Source organism: Strix uralensis, chromosome 25, assembly GCF_047716275.1.
Source record: "Strix uralensis isolate ZFMK-TIS-50842 chromosome 25, bStrUra1, whole genome shotgun sequence".
In the NCBI taxonomy this organism is placed as follows: domain Eukaryota; kingdom Metazoa; phylum Chordata; class Aves; order Strigiformes; family Strigidae; genus Strix; species Strix uralensis.
In genome coordinates, this window is record NC_133996.1 from 871,238 (window position 1) to 888,241 (window position 17,004).

At 52.2% G+C, this 17,004-nt stretch overlaps 2 protein-coding genes across 3 annotated transcripts; one reads left to right on the top strand and one right to left on the bottom strand.

The window, feature by feature from the left end:
• Positions 1-845: 845 nt before the first annotated feature.
• On the bottom strand, positions 846-9,712 carry SMPDL3B (sphingomyelin phosphodiesterase acid like 3B). Of its 2 annotated transcripts, XR_012632196.1 has the most exons (9): positions 9,609-9,712; positions 9,281-9,494; positions 7,642-7,739; positions 6,947-7,090; positions 6,209-6,381; positions 5,878-6,058; positions 5,136-5,269; positions 4,124-4,333; positions 2,706-2,831 (listed from the first exon to the last, which is right to left on the bottom strand). XR_012632196.1 is itself a non-coding variant. In XM_074894139.1 (8 exons), the coding sequence occupies exons 1-8, from the start codon at positions 9,658-9,660 to the stop codon at positions 2,439-2,441; spliced, it is 1,389 nt and encodes a 462-aa protein (XP_074750240.1). In that variant the 5' UTR covers positions 9,661-9,712; the 3' UTR covers positions 846-2,438. The 2 variants fall into 2 exon arrangements, 1 of the variants encoding a protein (XP_074750240.1); XM_074894139.1 differs by lacking the exon at positions 4,124-4,333 and having other exon boundaries at positions 846-2,831.
• A 186-nt stretch (positions 9,713-9,898) lies between these two features.
• On the top strand, positions 9,899-14,582 carry RPA2 (replication protein A2). Its single transcript, XM_074894501.1, has 9 exons — positions 9,899-9,993; positions 10,206-10,318; positions 10,426-10,527; positions 10,611-10,724; positions 11,731-11,805; positions 12,414-12,527; positions 12,849-12,959; positions 13,140-13,234; positions 13,954-14,582. The coding sequence occupies exons 1-9, from the start codon at positions 9,978-9,980 to the stop codon at positions 14,036-14,038; spliced, it is 825 nt and encodes a 274-aa protein (XP_074750602.1). The 5' UTR covers positions 9,899-9,977; the 3' UTR covers positions 14,039-14,582.
• The last annotated feature ends 2,422 nt before the right edge of the window (positions 14,583-17,004 follow it).

Sequence of the window (17,004 nt, forward strand, 5' to 3'; positions counted from 1 at the left end):
CCGCCCGCCCGCCGCCCTGAGGGGCTCCCGGGTCCCAGCACGGCTCACGCCGCGGGGGACAGATCCCGGCCGCGGGGTGGGGGGGCGGATGTGTCGCCGCTCACCGGCACCGTTTTTCCCACACCCTCGATCCTGTCCCCACGCCGCGGCGGAGTGACGGGGCGCAGCCACAGGTACCCGCGGGCAGAGCCGTCCCCACCGCACCGAGCTCCCCGCCCCGCGCCCACGGCAGGAGGCTGCTCCAGAACGGACCCGGGACCGGCGGGAGCCGAGGAGGCCGGTGCGGGAACCGTCAGCGCTGTCACCCCGCGGCGAACGGCGACATGGCAGGACACGGCCGGCCCGGGCGAGCTGGAGGGGCCGGCGCGGGCGGAGGGCCGGGCCGGAGGGGGCCGGGAGCGGGCAGGGGGGCCCCAGCACTTACCGGATTCCCGCACGGAACCGGCTGGAGCCCCCCCAAGCGCCCCGAAACAGCCCCCGGCAGCAGCTCTGGGCGCCCATAAGGACGGGGGGAATGACTCCCCCGTTATGGTCACGGGCAAAAGACAGACCCGTTAGGGGAAGAAAAACAGAACATCAATTCAATACAGACACCACCCCTGAACAGAGCAGGGCCGTGAGGAGCGCTGCCTCTGCTCCCCTGGTGGCCCCCATGGGTGCAGGGGGTGGCCCTGCCATCTCACCAGGGGGTGCAGGGCTCTGCTCTGTGCAGCCCCCCCCACCCTGTTTTTTACTCTGTTCTTTCACTGACCTTGGTGTTCACATAGATGGTGTAAGAGGAACAATCTTTAGAAAACGCTTTTCTCTTAGGATATTATTAATAGCAGGAATAATTACTAAATAGATATTGTTTCATAGGTTTAATTAATAGAGCACAGGTGCTCTAGGAACAATACTGACAGTTTTAAGCAACTTAGAAAAGCTGGGTAATGAAAAGCTCGACGCAGATTAAGTAGATGTTAAATAGAACATTTTGAGTCTTTTCTCAGAAGTCTCAAAGGGAATTATGGAGACTGTTCAGAAGATAAGGAACCACGATGACTGAAGACTGCATCAGTGAGCAGTGGTGTCTGAAGAGGAATTAGGACGGAAGGATAAGAACTAGTCAAAACTGTGGAATACAATGGACTTTTGAAATGGATGATGAATTGAGAGCTGAAAGTTCCTGGAAAATCACCCAAGACTCTTTGTATTGTCTGTTAGATCACATACATTGAGGGCGCTTTTTGTGAGCTGCTGCCGCTCCCTGCGGCGATGGCCCGACTCGGAGTTGGTAATAAAGCCAGCCCAGAGGTACCCCCGGTCTGCTGCAATCCTTTAACAGACGTTCTCCTTGCAACTCCTCCTCCCAGGTTCCCCTTCTCAAATACATTATCACAGAGGTGTCACTAACGGGCCCGGCCTTGGTGCGGAGGCGGGTCCAGCATGGAGCCGGGGGGGCTTTGAGAAGCTTCTCAGAGGGTCCAACGCTGTAGCCCCCTCCCCCACTACCAAAAACCCCTCCACTCACTCAACCAGGACACTCCAGCTGCACGTTCAGCTCCTGCTCTGCCATGTCAGACCCCTGGGAGAGCCCAGAGCTGCCTTTTGCAGACAACACCGATATTCCTTCTGCGTCTCATTCAGAGACGTAAAGGGTCCAACACCGTCACTTTGTACTGGCTGCCTGGAGGCTCTCGGAGAAGCTGGCAACGCCCAGAAATCACCAAATCCATCAGTGTTTAACAGTGAAGTGGTCAAGGTCAGCTTGCGATGCCCGGCTGAAGGAAGAAACTAAGTGGATGTGAGTTAAGAGAGCACAAAAGGGAAGAGCTGTCTGTGCTCAGCCATTGGGGGAAAAAATAAATTAAAATTTAAAAACTAATAATAATCAAGCTTCTTACCCTGGAGCCTCACCTTGGCTATGTGAAAGCCATAGCCCAAACCTGCTGAAGTTCATACACTGCCAAAGGAAGAACCACTCCCACCTGGCTTTGCTCATAAGCCGAAGGCAAGACTGGTGCTGTACAAGGTCACCAGAACAAGACCTTCTAGGTCACCAGTTGTGTGCCCTTTCCAGAAGAGAGGCGTGCACCAGCACCAGGAAGCCTCCTGGCAGCAGACTCCTCAATAACATGTGGCAGCTCACAGCTCCCGTCCACGGTAAAAGTCCACGGGGAGGCTGGTCTTCATCCGATTGGCAGACTACCTCAAATCACAGCAGGGGGGAGAGAAACTCCCTGACACAAGCCAGTCTGGCACAAAAAGACTGCAGCGATTACTGTCCTTCCCTGATACGTCAAGCTTCTTTAGAAGATTTCAAATCAACATCGCAGAGCTTTTAGTAAAAGCCACTGATTCTGTCTTGGTTTTTGAGTAGGTTCTCAATGCCAAAAGCATTCACAATTGCATGTGCATCATGAACTTGTGCTCCCTTCATTTTCCCTTGCTCTCAGTCGTCACAGCGCTCGCTGGGGACTGAGAAGTCCTACGAGCAAGCAGAAGAACAGAAGCCAAACACTGATGATGGCAGAGGCAGAGCTGCTGGTTTTAACACACGCATCGTATTTTGTAAAATCAACTTCCCTGATGGCACAAACGTGATCAACGTGGCAGGCCTTGTCACAGGGGGTGAGGTCATATTTGACAGAGTTAAACTCGTGGTACTGCTGCAGATAGCGTGGGTCCTCCAACAGCCTCTCCAGCACCGTTTGCATGGAGCGTGCAGAGCCATCAGGGACTTGGAAGGCTTCTCTCAGACTATACTCTTCCTCCCACATTGGGAACTCTTCCTCCCATGCTGAGGCCATCATGTTGGCATGAGTTAGGTTCAGGTAGTAAGTCACCATATCCTGCAGGGAGAGAAAAAACAGAACGAGGACAAGTCAGGAAAGGATGGACCCTCCAGGGAGACGTTTGGATCGGCCCCTTCTCCCCGGTGCTGGTGTCCGCACCGCAGGCACACGCTGTGGGGGTGCAATTCTCACCCCTCCCCACCCCTCCTGGTTGGGTGCTTGGTGCTGGGTGTGATTCCCCCCACCTCCCCCAGCTGTGCCCGTCTGTGGAGATAAGGACTGAGAACTTTACCAAGCCTAGCTCCTGCCCTCCCGCCTGCTGGGGATTGGCTCTAACGGCCCCTCATCTCCTCAGGGCCGGGCACACCTGGGCCTGGGATGGGGCCAGATGGGAACAAGAACAGAGTTGCACATTCATCAAGTTCTTGTGCAGCTGCTGGACGGCACCAGAAGGGACCTGACAAAAGTCAATGATCTTGGACCCTTGTCCTGGTTTAACCAGGATAAGGTTAAGTTTCCCCAGCAGTGGGGGGGAGCTCTAGCCGGGTTATTCAGGTACCATGAGGACGTCACATCCTGGCACGGGAGTGCAGGGTGCATGGTTTTATACATCTGGTCCTCTCACTGCTATATTGGTAGATATACTTTGCTCTGTTCATTGTTATCACTGTTATTGTTGCTGTTTGTTGAGTTGCTGTTGCTCTGTTGTATTAAACCTTTCCTTATCTCAGTCTCGGGGCTTTGTATTTCACTCCCTTTGTGGGGGAGGGGCAGCGGCCACGTGGTCTCAGACCCCGGCAGGGACTAAACCACTACAACCCTCTAAACTGCGCCCCTCAGGGAGACCCTTGGAGCTCTCCTGGATCCCAGCGGCCTGTGACCAGCATCTCCCCTGAGCTGGAGCCTTGCAGGGACCAAACCCTGGAGGTGTCGTCTGCTGCCAGAGCTGAGGGCAGGCCGGGGCGAGGTCCCCCCGCTCGAGGCTCAGGGATGGCCCGCGGGGGAATGCCGAGGCCTCGGGAGGATTGGCTCTAAACTCGAGAAGAGGGAAATTTTTCTTTGAGCTCGCTTCTCTGTCACCCGCTCTGTCTCTGTTCGTTGGTGTGTGCATACGTACATCATTCTACTGGATCCAAATACTTTTGTTTCTGTGTGTGTGTTTGTACATTTTGTGTATGTGCATGTGTATGTGTATAAATTAAGGTACCCTTAAGTAAGTTAGTGTGAATCTTGTCATTTTAGAATCTGTACATAAGTCGCTTTTCTTTCTTTCAACATTTCTGAATTATTTTGTAACGATAAATTGCTGTTAGTTATTAATAAATCCAGATTTCCTACTAAATCATTACCATGTCAATACTTTCATCCGCGACACGCGTGCTCACCGCAGGCAGCGCATCTCCCCGCCCGGCGAGGGGTCAGCTGCCTCCTGACAGCAGCTGCCTGCCGTGACGCGAACCTGGGGACAGACTCCTCAGGCGAGAGCCTCCAGAACTCACCACAACAGCATCCCGTTTCATAAGGGATAAAGGGATGGCTTTTCTCTGCTTGACTTTTATCTGCAAACATCAGGAAATTCGAGCCTGGTCTGTTCCAAAATCACTGTTATTCACTATCAGCACCGCCCACTGGCAGAAGCAAGTGTTGCAGTGGTGTTAATTACTGAGTGGAGTTATTTTCTCAACTGTGAGCAAACTAAAGTTTTTCACAACTTCTCTTCTCAGTCTCTTGCCCTTTTTCTCTGCTTCACCAGCTCCCCAGCCTTCCACAGTGTATTTTAGCATTCATTTCTCATGCTATAAACACATAAACAGAGCATCTACAGAGCTGCTTTACCCCTTGCAAAGAAAGGCACAAACATGCCATCGTCTACCTCTTTGCTAATAAGAGACAGAGGAAACAGAAGCTGCGCCTACAATTCACCTAATTCAGATCCATTACAGATGAATCAATTTAGCAAGCAGGGGGACTAAATAATTTTCTAGATGTCTAAGTTTTTGAAGGGAGCTTGACAAGTCTGTTAGTCCTCAAAGAGGAGTTCTGCAATCCACATTACCTGGGTAGCAAAGCAAGTGTCAAAGGAAACTAGCTAAAGACATGAAAAATATGACAAAACCTGTTCTGCACTGCCCTGGGGAATTCATCCCAGCACCAGGCCAGGGCCAGCTGACTGCAGTCACCTGGCCTTTACTCACTGATGCTCTTACTAAATCTTTGTGCTAGACATGAGGCTGAAATATCTTGGTTGAGGTCCTCTCCTACATAGTCACTTGGCTCCTGTAGTCCTGCCTGTTAAAGCTGTATGGAGGAGCTGAAGTACTCTCCTAGAACTGCAGTGTGCAGCACATGGGGATCCCCTACCAGCACTTGAAGGGTGTCTGGATCATAGCTGATCACCCGAATCCCAGGGTTGTTGGCTCCATTGTTCACTCCAGGTAACGTTGTTTTCCAGGGAGTCACTCCAGGGGCCAGGAACATGACATTGATTGGAAAACCTTAACAGAAAGGCAAAACAACCCATGAATGGGAGACTTTGGTGTGTATCACACCCTGTTCACGTTGCAGTGAGCACCCTGGGAACTGATCACTCTGCAACCAGCAGCTTTGTCATCAGCCCTAGTCACAACAGCACACACATAAAGATCAGGACATTGAATGGCATCGGGGATTGAACAGGGGACTGCTGCAGCTGAGAACAGGCTTTCCACTGCTGTTGAAGACTCTTGCAGTGAGAGTGTGCAAGAGAACCATGCTCAGCAAAGGAGACCGAGAGCACTACCTGTAACCCCAGTGCAAAGATTCACAACTGCTCCCTTATGTCTCAGCTGATGTCCAAAACCCACTAACAGGGAACAGGCAAGAAGCTGCAAGGCACTGAGCAGAAATGACAAAACTTGAGGGTAGACAGGAGGGAAGGTTGGAGCTACAGGCTGGGGATGGAGATCAGAACCACTGTTGTCTCTTGCTGACCAAAGCATTTCATAAGCCTTTTCTGGCTTCTCAGCTGCACTCAGCTAACAGCCACTGAAAACTCTCATCAACAGTGATTACCTGGAAGTTGGCAGAGCTATCATGCAAATGCCTGGGTGGCCAGAACTGGTACCTGTATCACTGTAAAACATCCGAAAGCTGTCCGTGTGATGGTGCCCAAAGAACTGGGCAGCAATCACTCTGTGGTGCTTCTGCACAATTTTCAAGTATCGTTCATTAAAGCTGCTCCGGAACCAGGACTTGCCTCGTTTCTTCTCAAAGAAGCCAGGAGGGACGTGCCCCGCGATGAAGACCTACAAAAGCAAGAGTGGCACTGAGCACAAAGCCCACACTCCTCACAGAGCACTGTCCTGCTGTGAGTGCACAGAGGGGAGAGCAGGAGCAAAAAGAGCTTCCAGGCTGGGGGAAGCCCTCTACAAAGTTTTATTCACTTCTTTTAATACCATTTCATCTGCTCTAGAGGCATTGGTCAGTGTTTCTTCCAGCCACTGGAACTGCCCTCCAGGATCTTCCTCGCCGGCCGTCTCATCATTCTGGTCATAGTACAGATTAGTATTGAGGACAACCATTCGCCCCCGTGTCACTGGGCTGGGCAGCTTCTCGCTGTAGAAAGCTCCTGAAAAATGCAACCAACAGGGAAAGAGCTGGAGGTCTGGCCATGCTGGTTGCTGTGACCCCTTTGCTTCCATCCCTCTCGGCTCTCCTCGGCCACAGGCATAGCAGTCACCGTCCGGACAAGGGGCCAGCAGAGCTCTGACCGCTCCAGGGTGGGGATCTGGAGTGACTCTTCTCCTCGTGCGCCTCCTGCCGTGCTTAGGTCTCTCAAGGTGAAGGGAGACCCTGCATGGGGACAGTGAGCAGCACCAGGAGCCGGGCAGCTCTAGAGCCACGGTGCTGCCTGCACCAGCAGCCTTCTTAAAAGATCTTTTTTCCTCCACTGAAGCTCACTACTCTGCATCCTCTGTAGCGACACTTTCCAGTAACTTGACAAAAGCAGGAGGGACTAAAGCATAAAGAAATTTCTTTTCTCGCAAGCAGGAGAACTCAGTGCTAGGAATCAGCATTAAATTGGACCCTTTCTCTGGAAATACTCCAAATACTGTTCCTCTGAGCATAGAAGCAGGCAGAACCATTCGTGGTATTCTCCTAACCACCCCCATCTCCCCAGAGCGCAGCCATACCGGCTCTGAAAAGAGGAATGGAAGCATCATTCAGCCACGGACGCCACAGTTCAGCTGTTCGGTTGTAGATCCTGTGCTCCTTCCCTGGAAACTGATTCTTGGGGTGGAAGTCATGATTGCCCATCGCCGCATAGACTTTAGTATCTAGAGACAGAGAAAAGGAGGCACAGAGGAATCCATGCTGGCTTCGGAGTTCCACAGCACCAAAGCTCCCTGAAGCACTCAGAGACTTGGAAAACCAGCATGGCTTGAGAACTCTGCAAAAGCCAGTCACCCACACCACAGCCACGTGGCTGCGTTGACTGGGGGTACAACACCGCGAAGTCCATCCCTCCCTGGGACAAGCCACCCCAGAGCCACGGCCCTACAGATGAATCAGTGAGCTTTCACCATCAATAACGATCCTTCCCCCACTGCTGACATGGATTGTGTGAGGAAATCTTGCATCCTTTTCTGTCTTAATGACTAATTACAGAAATGGTTTTTCTCCTCTCTTCTGAGTGAGTTAACCTGAAACAATGAGTGCGCATCAGACGCCTCAGTTCAGACACGCCTCATGCCATGCAGCAGCTAGGAAGAGGACAAACAAGTCCCAACAACTACAGCCTGCCCATGCCTTTCCCCTTCTCCACTCTGGTAAGCTCTTCCCACGAGACTCTGTGCCTCTCTCCCCTTCTCATCCCCTCAAATTCTACCTGGAAATGCCTCTTTTATCAGAGAAGTCAGGTTTTCTATTATGTGCAGAACCTTTTCTTCTCCAAGCTTCTCATTGGGGACGTGAGGAGTATCATCTCTAGAAAAAAAGCGGCACAGTCACTTCGGCATATGCTTAAAGTGATAAGCAAGGCAGAGAAACCCGCATACATGCTGCTCTTTGTGCCTCCGAGAAGATAAAGTTGAAGCTGGGGCAGGCACCAGCGCTATGTTGACTGGCCAAGGCACTGAAGGAGTTTCAAGGAATTGCCCAAAGTGAAAATGGGCTCCACTTTATTCTACCTTGATAAACCCGTGCACAAGCATATGAAGTGGAGGCTCACGCTGCCTCACGGCATTTAACAGACGCTAAAGCTGAGTGAAAATATTGCAAGGAACAGCACTTTGCAATCTCAGGTCAACCTCTGATCAGCAATAGTGAAGCAAAGTTGTTTGCACAGCTGTTTGAGCTGCTCATTAAAATGAAACACAGGAATGCCTCCAGCAAGGCAGTGATCACTGAGGTGTGTCCAAAACCGGCAGACACACACTTCTGTGCTTTCACTAACACACTTACAGCATTCATAGATGATGCTGGGCTGTCAACGAGCCCATCGAAGAGGAAGATCAGAATTCAAAATGATGTCAAAGAATGGGGGGAAATAGTTTGAAGGAAAAAAAAAAAAAATCAACATAAAGTCATAAGGACCGATAACTACTTCTAAGTAGGAACAATCATCCACAGAGACAGAAAACAAAAACGTGGGGTCAGGCAACAGCACTGCAAACTAGGACCACAGGTTACAGCAGATTACAGGTTGATGTTGCACCGTCAGATGAAAAGCAAACGTTACAAGAGGACACACACACAAACTTTTGCTGTAAGTGCTATTGAGGCCTCCTGTGGAATCGGGTACCCGCTTCTGGAAACCAAACTAGGAGAAAACATCCTCCATTTAGGGAGGTTCTTCATACTTCTAAAGGAAAACAGCCCCTTTTTGAGAGAAGTCTTCCAAGGTGCCTCTTTACAGTCTGAAGAAGTCTGTAGCAGCCACAAGTCTGTTTTGCAAAGCTCTCCACCCCACGGCCTCTTCCAGGCAAGCCTTGGTGCACCAACAGGAAGAGCATGTCAGGTACTCGGAGTTTGTGTGAAGTCAGACAGGGTTGGCAACAATTAAAAGAAAAGGAAGGATGATGAACTGTGATCTTTTCCTTACCTGTTTCTCACTGCTGGAGCTTGCTGGCGGGCTCCTGCTGGCCTTGTTGTGGTTCCGCTCTCCCCCGAGCCTCCATTTTACATTCTAAGGCAGACCCTCACCTCACCTCTCCCAGAGGGTTCCCATGTGAAGAGCCCTGGATCCCCACAAGCTCCTCACGCCCTCGGGCTGCCCCTTCTCCCATCCAAACCCCGGCACCCCCAGAGCAGGCAGGAGCCGCCAAGCCCCAGAGCCCCGCCCGCTGCCATGTTCGGTGTCTCCCCTCAGCAGCAGCTCTCAGGAGGCAGACACCGACCCTCAGCGCCAGGGCGGGGAGGCTCAGCTGAGGAGAGCCCCGGAGGCGGGCAGAGCCCCGCGGCCGCCGCTGCTGGGGGGCGGCCGGGCAGCGGATCCCCCTCTGGGCGGGACCCCGGCCCATCCTCACCCGGTCCAGAGGACGAAGTCCGGCCGCTGCAGGCGGTTCCTCATGGCGCGGACGGCGGAGGTGAGCAGGGCCCAGGGCGCATCGCAGAGGTAACTGCCCCAGGGCCCGGCGGCGGGCACGGCCCGGGAGCCGCCCGAGGGACACACCTGCCCGGCACCGGCCGCCGCGTCGTAGTCAGGGTCCCAGTGGAGGTCGGTGACGTGCCAGAAGCGCCCTGCCGCCGCCGGGAGAGCCGGGGCTCAGCGGGGCGGGGGGCGCGGAGCTGCCGCCGGGCACCGCCCGGGGCCCCCCGCCCGCCCGGGGGGCGGGGCACACTGCCCCCCCTTACCTGACAGGGCCGCGGCCAGCGGGCACAGCAGGAGGAGCGCGACGGGCTGCATGTCGGCCAGCGGCTGGGCTCGGCTGGGCTGGGCCGGGCTCGGCTGGGCTGGGCTGGGCTGGGTCGGGCTTCCCGGCCCCGCCCCTCCCCGCCCCGCCCACTCCATCCCCCTCGGCTCTGCGCGGCCGGGCAGCGCCCGCACTCAAAACGGCGCCGGCAGCTTCGCGGCGGCTTCCCCCTATTGGAAGGAGGTGGAAGGCGGAGGGCTGCGATTGGCTGCCGCTCGGCGGAACGGCGCCCACGGATTGGGCAGGAGCCGGCGGTGCGAGGAGGGGCGGTGCGCGCGGGCCGGCTGGCGCCCGACGTTCGGCCGCCGCCATGTGGAGCGGGCACGGTGCGGGCGGGGGGCGGCCGAGCCGGGGGCCGGGCTGGGCCGGGCCGGGCTGGGTCGGGTTGGGTCGGCGCCCGGGGCCCGTGTGCGGCGCCCGAGGCCGCTGGGGGCGGGGGGGGGCCGAGGCCGCCGCCGCGCTCCATGATGGCGGTGGCGGCAGGGCCGGAGGGCGCATCACTGCCGCCGCCTCACGGGCTCTCCCTCTCCCCCCTCAGGGACCTTCGACGGCGGGTACGGCACCGTGGGCAGCTCGGGGCCCGCGGGCGGCTACACGCAGTCCCCGGGCGGCTTCGCCTCCCTCGCCGGCACGCAGGCGGAGAAGAAGCAGGTAGGCCGGGAGCGGGGCCTCGGCCGGTCTCGGGGCGCTGGGCCGCGGCGGGGGGCAGAGGGGCGGCGGCTCCCCGGCCCCGCTGACCGCCCCGCCGGCCCTTGCAGAGAATCCGCTCCCAGAACATCGTGCCCTGCACCGTGTCGCAGCTGCTGGCGGCCGAGCAGGTCGACGAGACCTTCCGGATCCACGATGTGGAGATCTCCCAGGTGGGCGCCGGGGGAAAGCTGCGGGTAAAACAGGCGGGTTTCCCGGGGCCTTCCCGGATAAACTCTTCCCTCTTCCACCGCAGGTCACCGTTATGGGGATCATTCGACACGCCGAGAAAGCACCGACAAACATTCTCTACAAAGTGGACGACATGACGGCAGCCCCGATGGATGTCAGGCAGTGGGTTGATACTGATGTAAGCATCAGACTTGTTATCAACACGTTCCCTTAAAAGCTTTTGGGAGCGGTGGAGAGAGAAAAGTTACAGAATCATAGAATATCTCAAGTTGGAAGGGACCCATAAGGATCAGCAAATCCAACTCCCTGCTCCTCGCAGGACTTTTTTATCAAAAAGATGTGTTTTTTCTGAAAAATGTTTTAGGGAGAACATGTCTCTGAAATCCAAGGGAGATGCTGCTGTAGCAGAGATCACTGGTGCTGGATGTGACTCTTCTGCTGTTTTGTAATTCATACATGAGACTACATTGAATCACTTTGCATAATTTTTTAGAGTTTAGGTGCTGAAACTCAGCCGTTACTTCATAGCTGAACCGAGATGCATGCTCAGCCCTTCAGTGTAGAAATCCAAGGAGAGTGAACAGAGCTTTTGTATGTGGCTCAGTGATTGAGGTGAAGATACATATGAATGAACGTTGTCTTGTTTTCTGATTCCTGACTCCTGAAGTGCTGCTGACCTTCATTCATGCTGGTATAGCAGGCCTTTAAAGCTAGCCCGTGTTATTGTAACATGTATCTGAAGGCAAACGGCTGAGTTCAGTTGAACAATTTAGCGAGAGTAATTAGGCAGACATTCAGTTGGCTTAATTGCAAGTTTGTCATCACTTCAGAAAGGTTCTGGCCTGCTTCCATTCCCCTAGCTAAGTTATGTAGTTGAACGCCTAGTTTTTTACAATTTGAGAGTTCTTTGCTCTTGTTGCTCAGTGAAAATCTCTCCGAAGTGGACAGCAGAGCAGACAGCTGGCTTTGCTGTCAAGTGTACAGTGTGTTCAAATGAGCAAATACTTCCTTTCTCTATTTTTCATTTCTGGTTATGTTTACCTGACTGCTCTTACTGGACGTAGGAAGGCATGCTGTTTGTGTTTGCTTGAGAGAAGCCTCCTTCCTAAGTCATTTATTGTGAGAATTGAGAAATGGAAATGTGAATCAGCAAAACCTTCCTTTCTCCTTTTCCTTTCTGGTAGGAGGCAGGTGGCGAGAATGTTGTGGTACCTCCAGGAACTTATGTAAAAGTAGCTGGTCATCTTCGGTCTTTCCAGGTGAGTTGCCCATGTCTGGCCAAGCCCCCAGGCTGGAGCGGTGGTGTGAGGGGTTGGTGATCGGGCACAGTGTTAGTGGGCTCCCTTCAGAATATCCACTTGATTGTGGCCATCCTTGAATAACACTTTAATTGTTCCTAAATGCAAAAGACGGAGGACCCATTTAAAATGCCACTCCTCGTCAGTACGTTGTTTTCAGTGGAACAGAATTACCAGCCACCAGGTTCTTGGGTGTTTGTAACTGTAGAGCTTAGACCAGGTTCTGGTTAATGGGGATGTTTCTTGTAGTGTATTCTGTGATGTGGTTGTCTCATAACTAAATATTATAACTAAATATGTGAATAAATATTCAAATAATAGTGCATGCATCAAAGCAAAGTGCAGTTAATTACCAGCTGATTAGAAAGAGAAGTTCTGCTCTCTGCATTGTCTTGCAAAATCACATATGAAAGTGTAAGTCAGAAAGTTTTGGACTAGTTAGATGCAGACAAGCTCCCTACCCACCACTATCCCTGTTCCTGGAGAGAATGGTTGGATTGGCTGTTAAGCATGTTCCTGCTCCTGTGATATTAACTTTTTTCCTTTGCTTTTTTTTTTTTCTCTGAAAGAATAAGAAAAGCTTGGTGGCATTTAAGATCATGCCTCTGGAAAATATGAATGAGTTCACCACACACATACTAGAGATTGTCAATGCACATATGATCCTCAGAAAAAATCTTATGGTACGTACTTGGTAAGATCCTGATTCCACCCTGGCCCTTACTGGGTTACTGGTTATGTCCCAAAGAGAGGAACCTCTTGGTTCATTGGGGAAATTGTGTGTGTGCTGTGGGGCTGGAAGGCTTGAAGCTGCTGGAGGGCTACAGTGGAGGTGTAATGAGTCCTGGCTTCCTTGGAGAGAGATGGTGTTGCCATCCATTTCCAGTGGTTTCTTCTGGGAATCTATTTTTAATTACTGTTTCTCTGAAACAACACCAAGTCTTTAATGCTGTGGGCTTGCAGCAGCCTGTGTAACCGCAGCAGTTTTACTCTTGTAATTTCAGTCAGCATCAAGAGTGCCCCAGTCGTTTTCCTCCGGTGGGATAGGTGAGATGGGGGGCTATGGAGGAGGTGGCAGCCTGCCGGTGAACGGGCTCACGGCGCATCAGAGTCAGGTGGGTGCAGGCAGCTTCTCCAGGAGCACAGTGGTTGCAGCAGGGGCTGCTGCGGTGTGAGGTAGGACACAGAAACACCAGCTCGGTTACTCTGAGGACAGATAGTTCTTCCTCAACCGTGCTGTCTGTCCATGGTAGAGAAGCTCAGCTGGGTGCTAATGGTGGCTCTTGTTTTTCCAGGTGCTGAACTTGATTAAAAACTGCCCTGTCCCAGAAGGTATGAGTCTTCAAGAGCTGAAACTTCAGCTCCAGAATATGAGCATGTCAACAATCAAGTAAGTGTGTAGAAGTGAAGGATGTTCTGGAAGTCCAGGGAGTCCTTCCTGGAGTCTGATAAAAGGAGGCAGAGAGGAAGATAGTGGGCAAGCCCAGATCCTTCCTTGTGGAACCACACTAGTAATTTCAGCTGTTCCCAGTAGGATGCAGTAGTGAGCTAGAGCTGCTGAAGCTTCCAATGAGCTGTTGTCAGTGAAGGGATGACAAAATGCTTCTCTCCCTGTTTTAACGAGAAGCTGTTTAACAGTTCAGTAGCAAAGTAACAGGTCCCTGGGAGTACTGCAGTGCCTCAGCAGTATTTTATCCCAGTCAAGGACCACCTTACTCACTGCGCACTCGTCAAAACTCAGGAATAGACTCTTTCTGTTCTCCTCTTTGTTGTCTCTTATAGCTTCTCCTCCCTGAGACTTAGAAAAACAGTAATTAACGTCCATTATCTTCCTGTTGCCTTTGAAGCAGAGTGGCAGGTACTCCTTTGACCTGGGCAGTACCGAGTGGTGGCCTTCCCCTCGGCGGGGGGCAGTGCATTGCCATAGCTTTGGAGGAACTCTGTACTGCTGGAGCAGCACTGAAACTGCTCCCAGGGTAGAGCCAGTGGCAGCTTCCCTTGGCAGATGCCTGAAGGGGACAGTAAGGATGGGGTCTGCACGTGGGAAATCCCCGAGAGAAAGGTGTTGGTAAGAACTAGGGAGCCACTGCTTTTTTTTTTTCTTCCAAGGCAAGCCGTTGAGTTCCTTAGCAGCGAGGGACACATCTACTCCACTGTGGATGATGATCACTATAAGTCAACGGATGCTGAGTGAAGTTACTTCCAGCTGGATTTAGTTCTAAGCAAATGCTTGTCGGTGTTTAAAGTTCTCCTGCCGAGCTTTGTGACGTGGAAGGTGATCTTTGCTCTTTCTAGCCTCTGAAAGTCCCAGTTACTCTGTGAGTGCCTCCACCTTGGAATTCAAGGACAAGCAGAACGTACAGGATTCTGTTAACTGGACTCGATTGTGTGCTGTGACCATGTAACGGAAAGCATAAACATGTGGGAAAGCTGAATTCCCACAAAGCTTCAGCACCTTCAGTTTGTTTTGTCTCCTGCGAGGATGCCTGTGTTAGACAGAAGAACCTCTTTCTAATCTGGGCAGATTGTCTTTTGTTTCCAGAGCTGCTTCTCCTAACTCAGCTTCCATTCCATTTCATTCACAAAGTGGGTAGCCATCAGTATATTCCACTAATGTACAGTAATCATGAATAGATTTTTAATTGGTTTCATTTATGCGTTTAAATCTATATTTGTACTATGACTGATCTTGTTACTAGAGCTTTTGAATGTTTCCAATAAAATTTTAACTTGGGTAATCTTGCATGTGTGTGTGGCTCTAGAAAGAAGAAAACCATCTACATAAAAACACAGCTCATGCTTTCAGAGTTTCTTTAACTATACTTATTTTTTCCTTAGCTTTTGAAGTAAATGGCTTTAAAAGGTCAAACTGAAGCGAATGTCTGGATGCTAAGAAATAATTGTGCTCCTGAAGAAAGCTACATGTTGTATCAGTGTTCCAAATACAGCCGGGGTCATTTCTGCCACCAGAAGTAGTTTAGCTGAAGCTCAGATGAATTGCATCATGTAGAACAAGTTTTTCTTTAAACTATTTTCAAAGCACAGCTGAGAAGACGAAGGAAAGAGCGGGGTGGGTACTGGTGATGTACCAGGGTGGAGATAACCGATGTGTGTTTCCTGTTTCCCGGCACAGACCCATCTTGTTCGGGGAGGCAGTGTGCTGGGGGCAGCTGTTGCGGTGTATTTCTGTCCCCTTAGTCATGATACGCAAATGCAAAGCTGAAAACTACCTTCTGGGAATTGTTTTGCATTTGTTAATAGAAGCACTTCAAGAGCTTTTAATATTAATTGAGGAACGTTTTTCACCATGCCCGTCGGGCGTGTGGCTTCTCCCAGGAGGAAGCACGGCGTTTGTGGTGAACGTGTTGCTGAAGGACTCGCGATATTTCAAGCTTGAACTGCGCTCGCTGCCCATCAGAGGGGAGCCCGGTTTGCTGCACTGGCCTGGCCTGGCCTTTGGATGCTGCTGCTGAGTTCCCGGGGACGCGGGGCCGGCTGGGAGAGCTGCACGTGCAGCCGGGGCTGACACCGGTGAGCTCGCGGGCTGGTTGACTCCGGGTGCCACAGGAGCTGCGAGTCGTGGCATTTTTGCTACCTGGGAGTGGTGAAGTGACCTGGCTTTGGAAAAGCAGTTCATCCCTGGGCGCGCATCGTGGGGCTGCTGCTGGACCCAGGGCATCTGCTTCTGGCGTTAGTGCTGGGGCAAAACCCGCTGTCCTGCTCAGCTCAGGGGCACGGTGTAGCCCGCGGTGCACTTCTGGGGCTGGTCGTGCTATAGGCGTGTGACAGGTGAACTGCCAGAGTCCAGCAGAGCTAGAAGCCAAAAGTACTGTCGTTTCCCTTTTGCAGGAGGTGTGGAGGTTAGGAAGAAAATCCCTGATGATTTTTGGAAATGAATGAAATGTGTTCAGTTACTGTGTTCAGTTTTGGTCCCCTCACTCCAAAAAGGCCATTGAATGACTCGAGCGTGTCCAGAGAAGGGCAACGGGGCTGGTGCAGGGTCTGGAGCACAGGTCTGATGGGGAGCGGCTGAGGGAACTGGGGGGGTTTAGTCTGGAGAAGAGGAGGCTGAGGGGAGACCTCATGGCCCTCTACAACTCCCTGAAAGGAGGGTGCAGAGAGGGGGATGAGTCTCTTGAGCCAAGTAATGAGTGATAAGACAAGAGGTAATGGCCTCAAGTTGCACCAGGGAAGGTTTAGACTAGATATTAGGAAGTATTTCTTTCCAGAACGGGTAGTCAGGCGTTGGAATGGGCTGCCCAGGGAGGTGGTGGAGTCCCCATCCCCGGAGGTGTTCAAGAGTCGGGTTGACCCAGCGCTGAGGGATCTGGTGGAGTTGGGAACTGTCAGTGTTGGGTCAATGGTTGGACTGGAGGATCTTCAAGGTCTTTTCCAACCTCGATGATTCTGTGATTCTGTGAAATCACTTGCAGCAGAGAGTAGTTGTGCAACTGGACAAAACGCTTCTGACTGGAGAAGAAAAACTCATCGGCTGGGGAGGGAGTTTAAGTCTTTGCCCAGTGTCCCTGTGCTGTTTGATCCAGGAGCATATGCTCTCACCTGGCTAGAGGGAAGATCTGGAATAGGTCTTATAGGACAGAAGCATTGGCTGCTTCAGAGAAAATTTGTATTTAAAACTATCTGTGAACTAACTGTGAAATCCAAACTCAGAATGCCTTTGGCTCAAATGAAGGAGACAAGGCAAAACACTTGGGCATTTTCAGTTGTTCTGGTTTCCTCTATGTTCTGCTCCCCTCCTCCTCCATGGAGCCCAGCTTTTCCCCAGCCATAGTCCAGCAACTAGTTTTATCCCTGGGAAAAGGAAAAAAATGGATTCTGAGGTGACTTAAACACCTGTTGGCCCCTGCCACTGCGGTGGGTCTCTTGGCTGGAGTTGTGTATGTTGTATGAAGCCATGAAGATGTCTGAGAGAGTTGGGGCTGTTCAGCCTGGAGAAGGGGAAGGCTCTGGGGAGACTTTAGAGCGGCCTTTCAGTATGTAAAGGGGGCCTATATGGAACATGGAGAGAGACGTTTTACCAGGGCCTGTAGTGACAGGACAAGAGACAACAGTTTTAAGCTGGAAGAGGGTAGGTTTAGACTGGACATAAGGAAGAAATTTTTTACCATGAGGGTGGTGAGGCCCTGGCCCAGGTTGCCC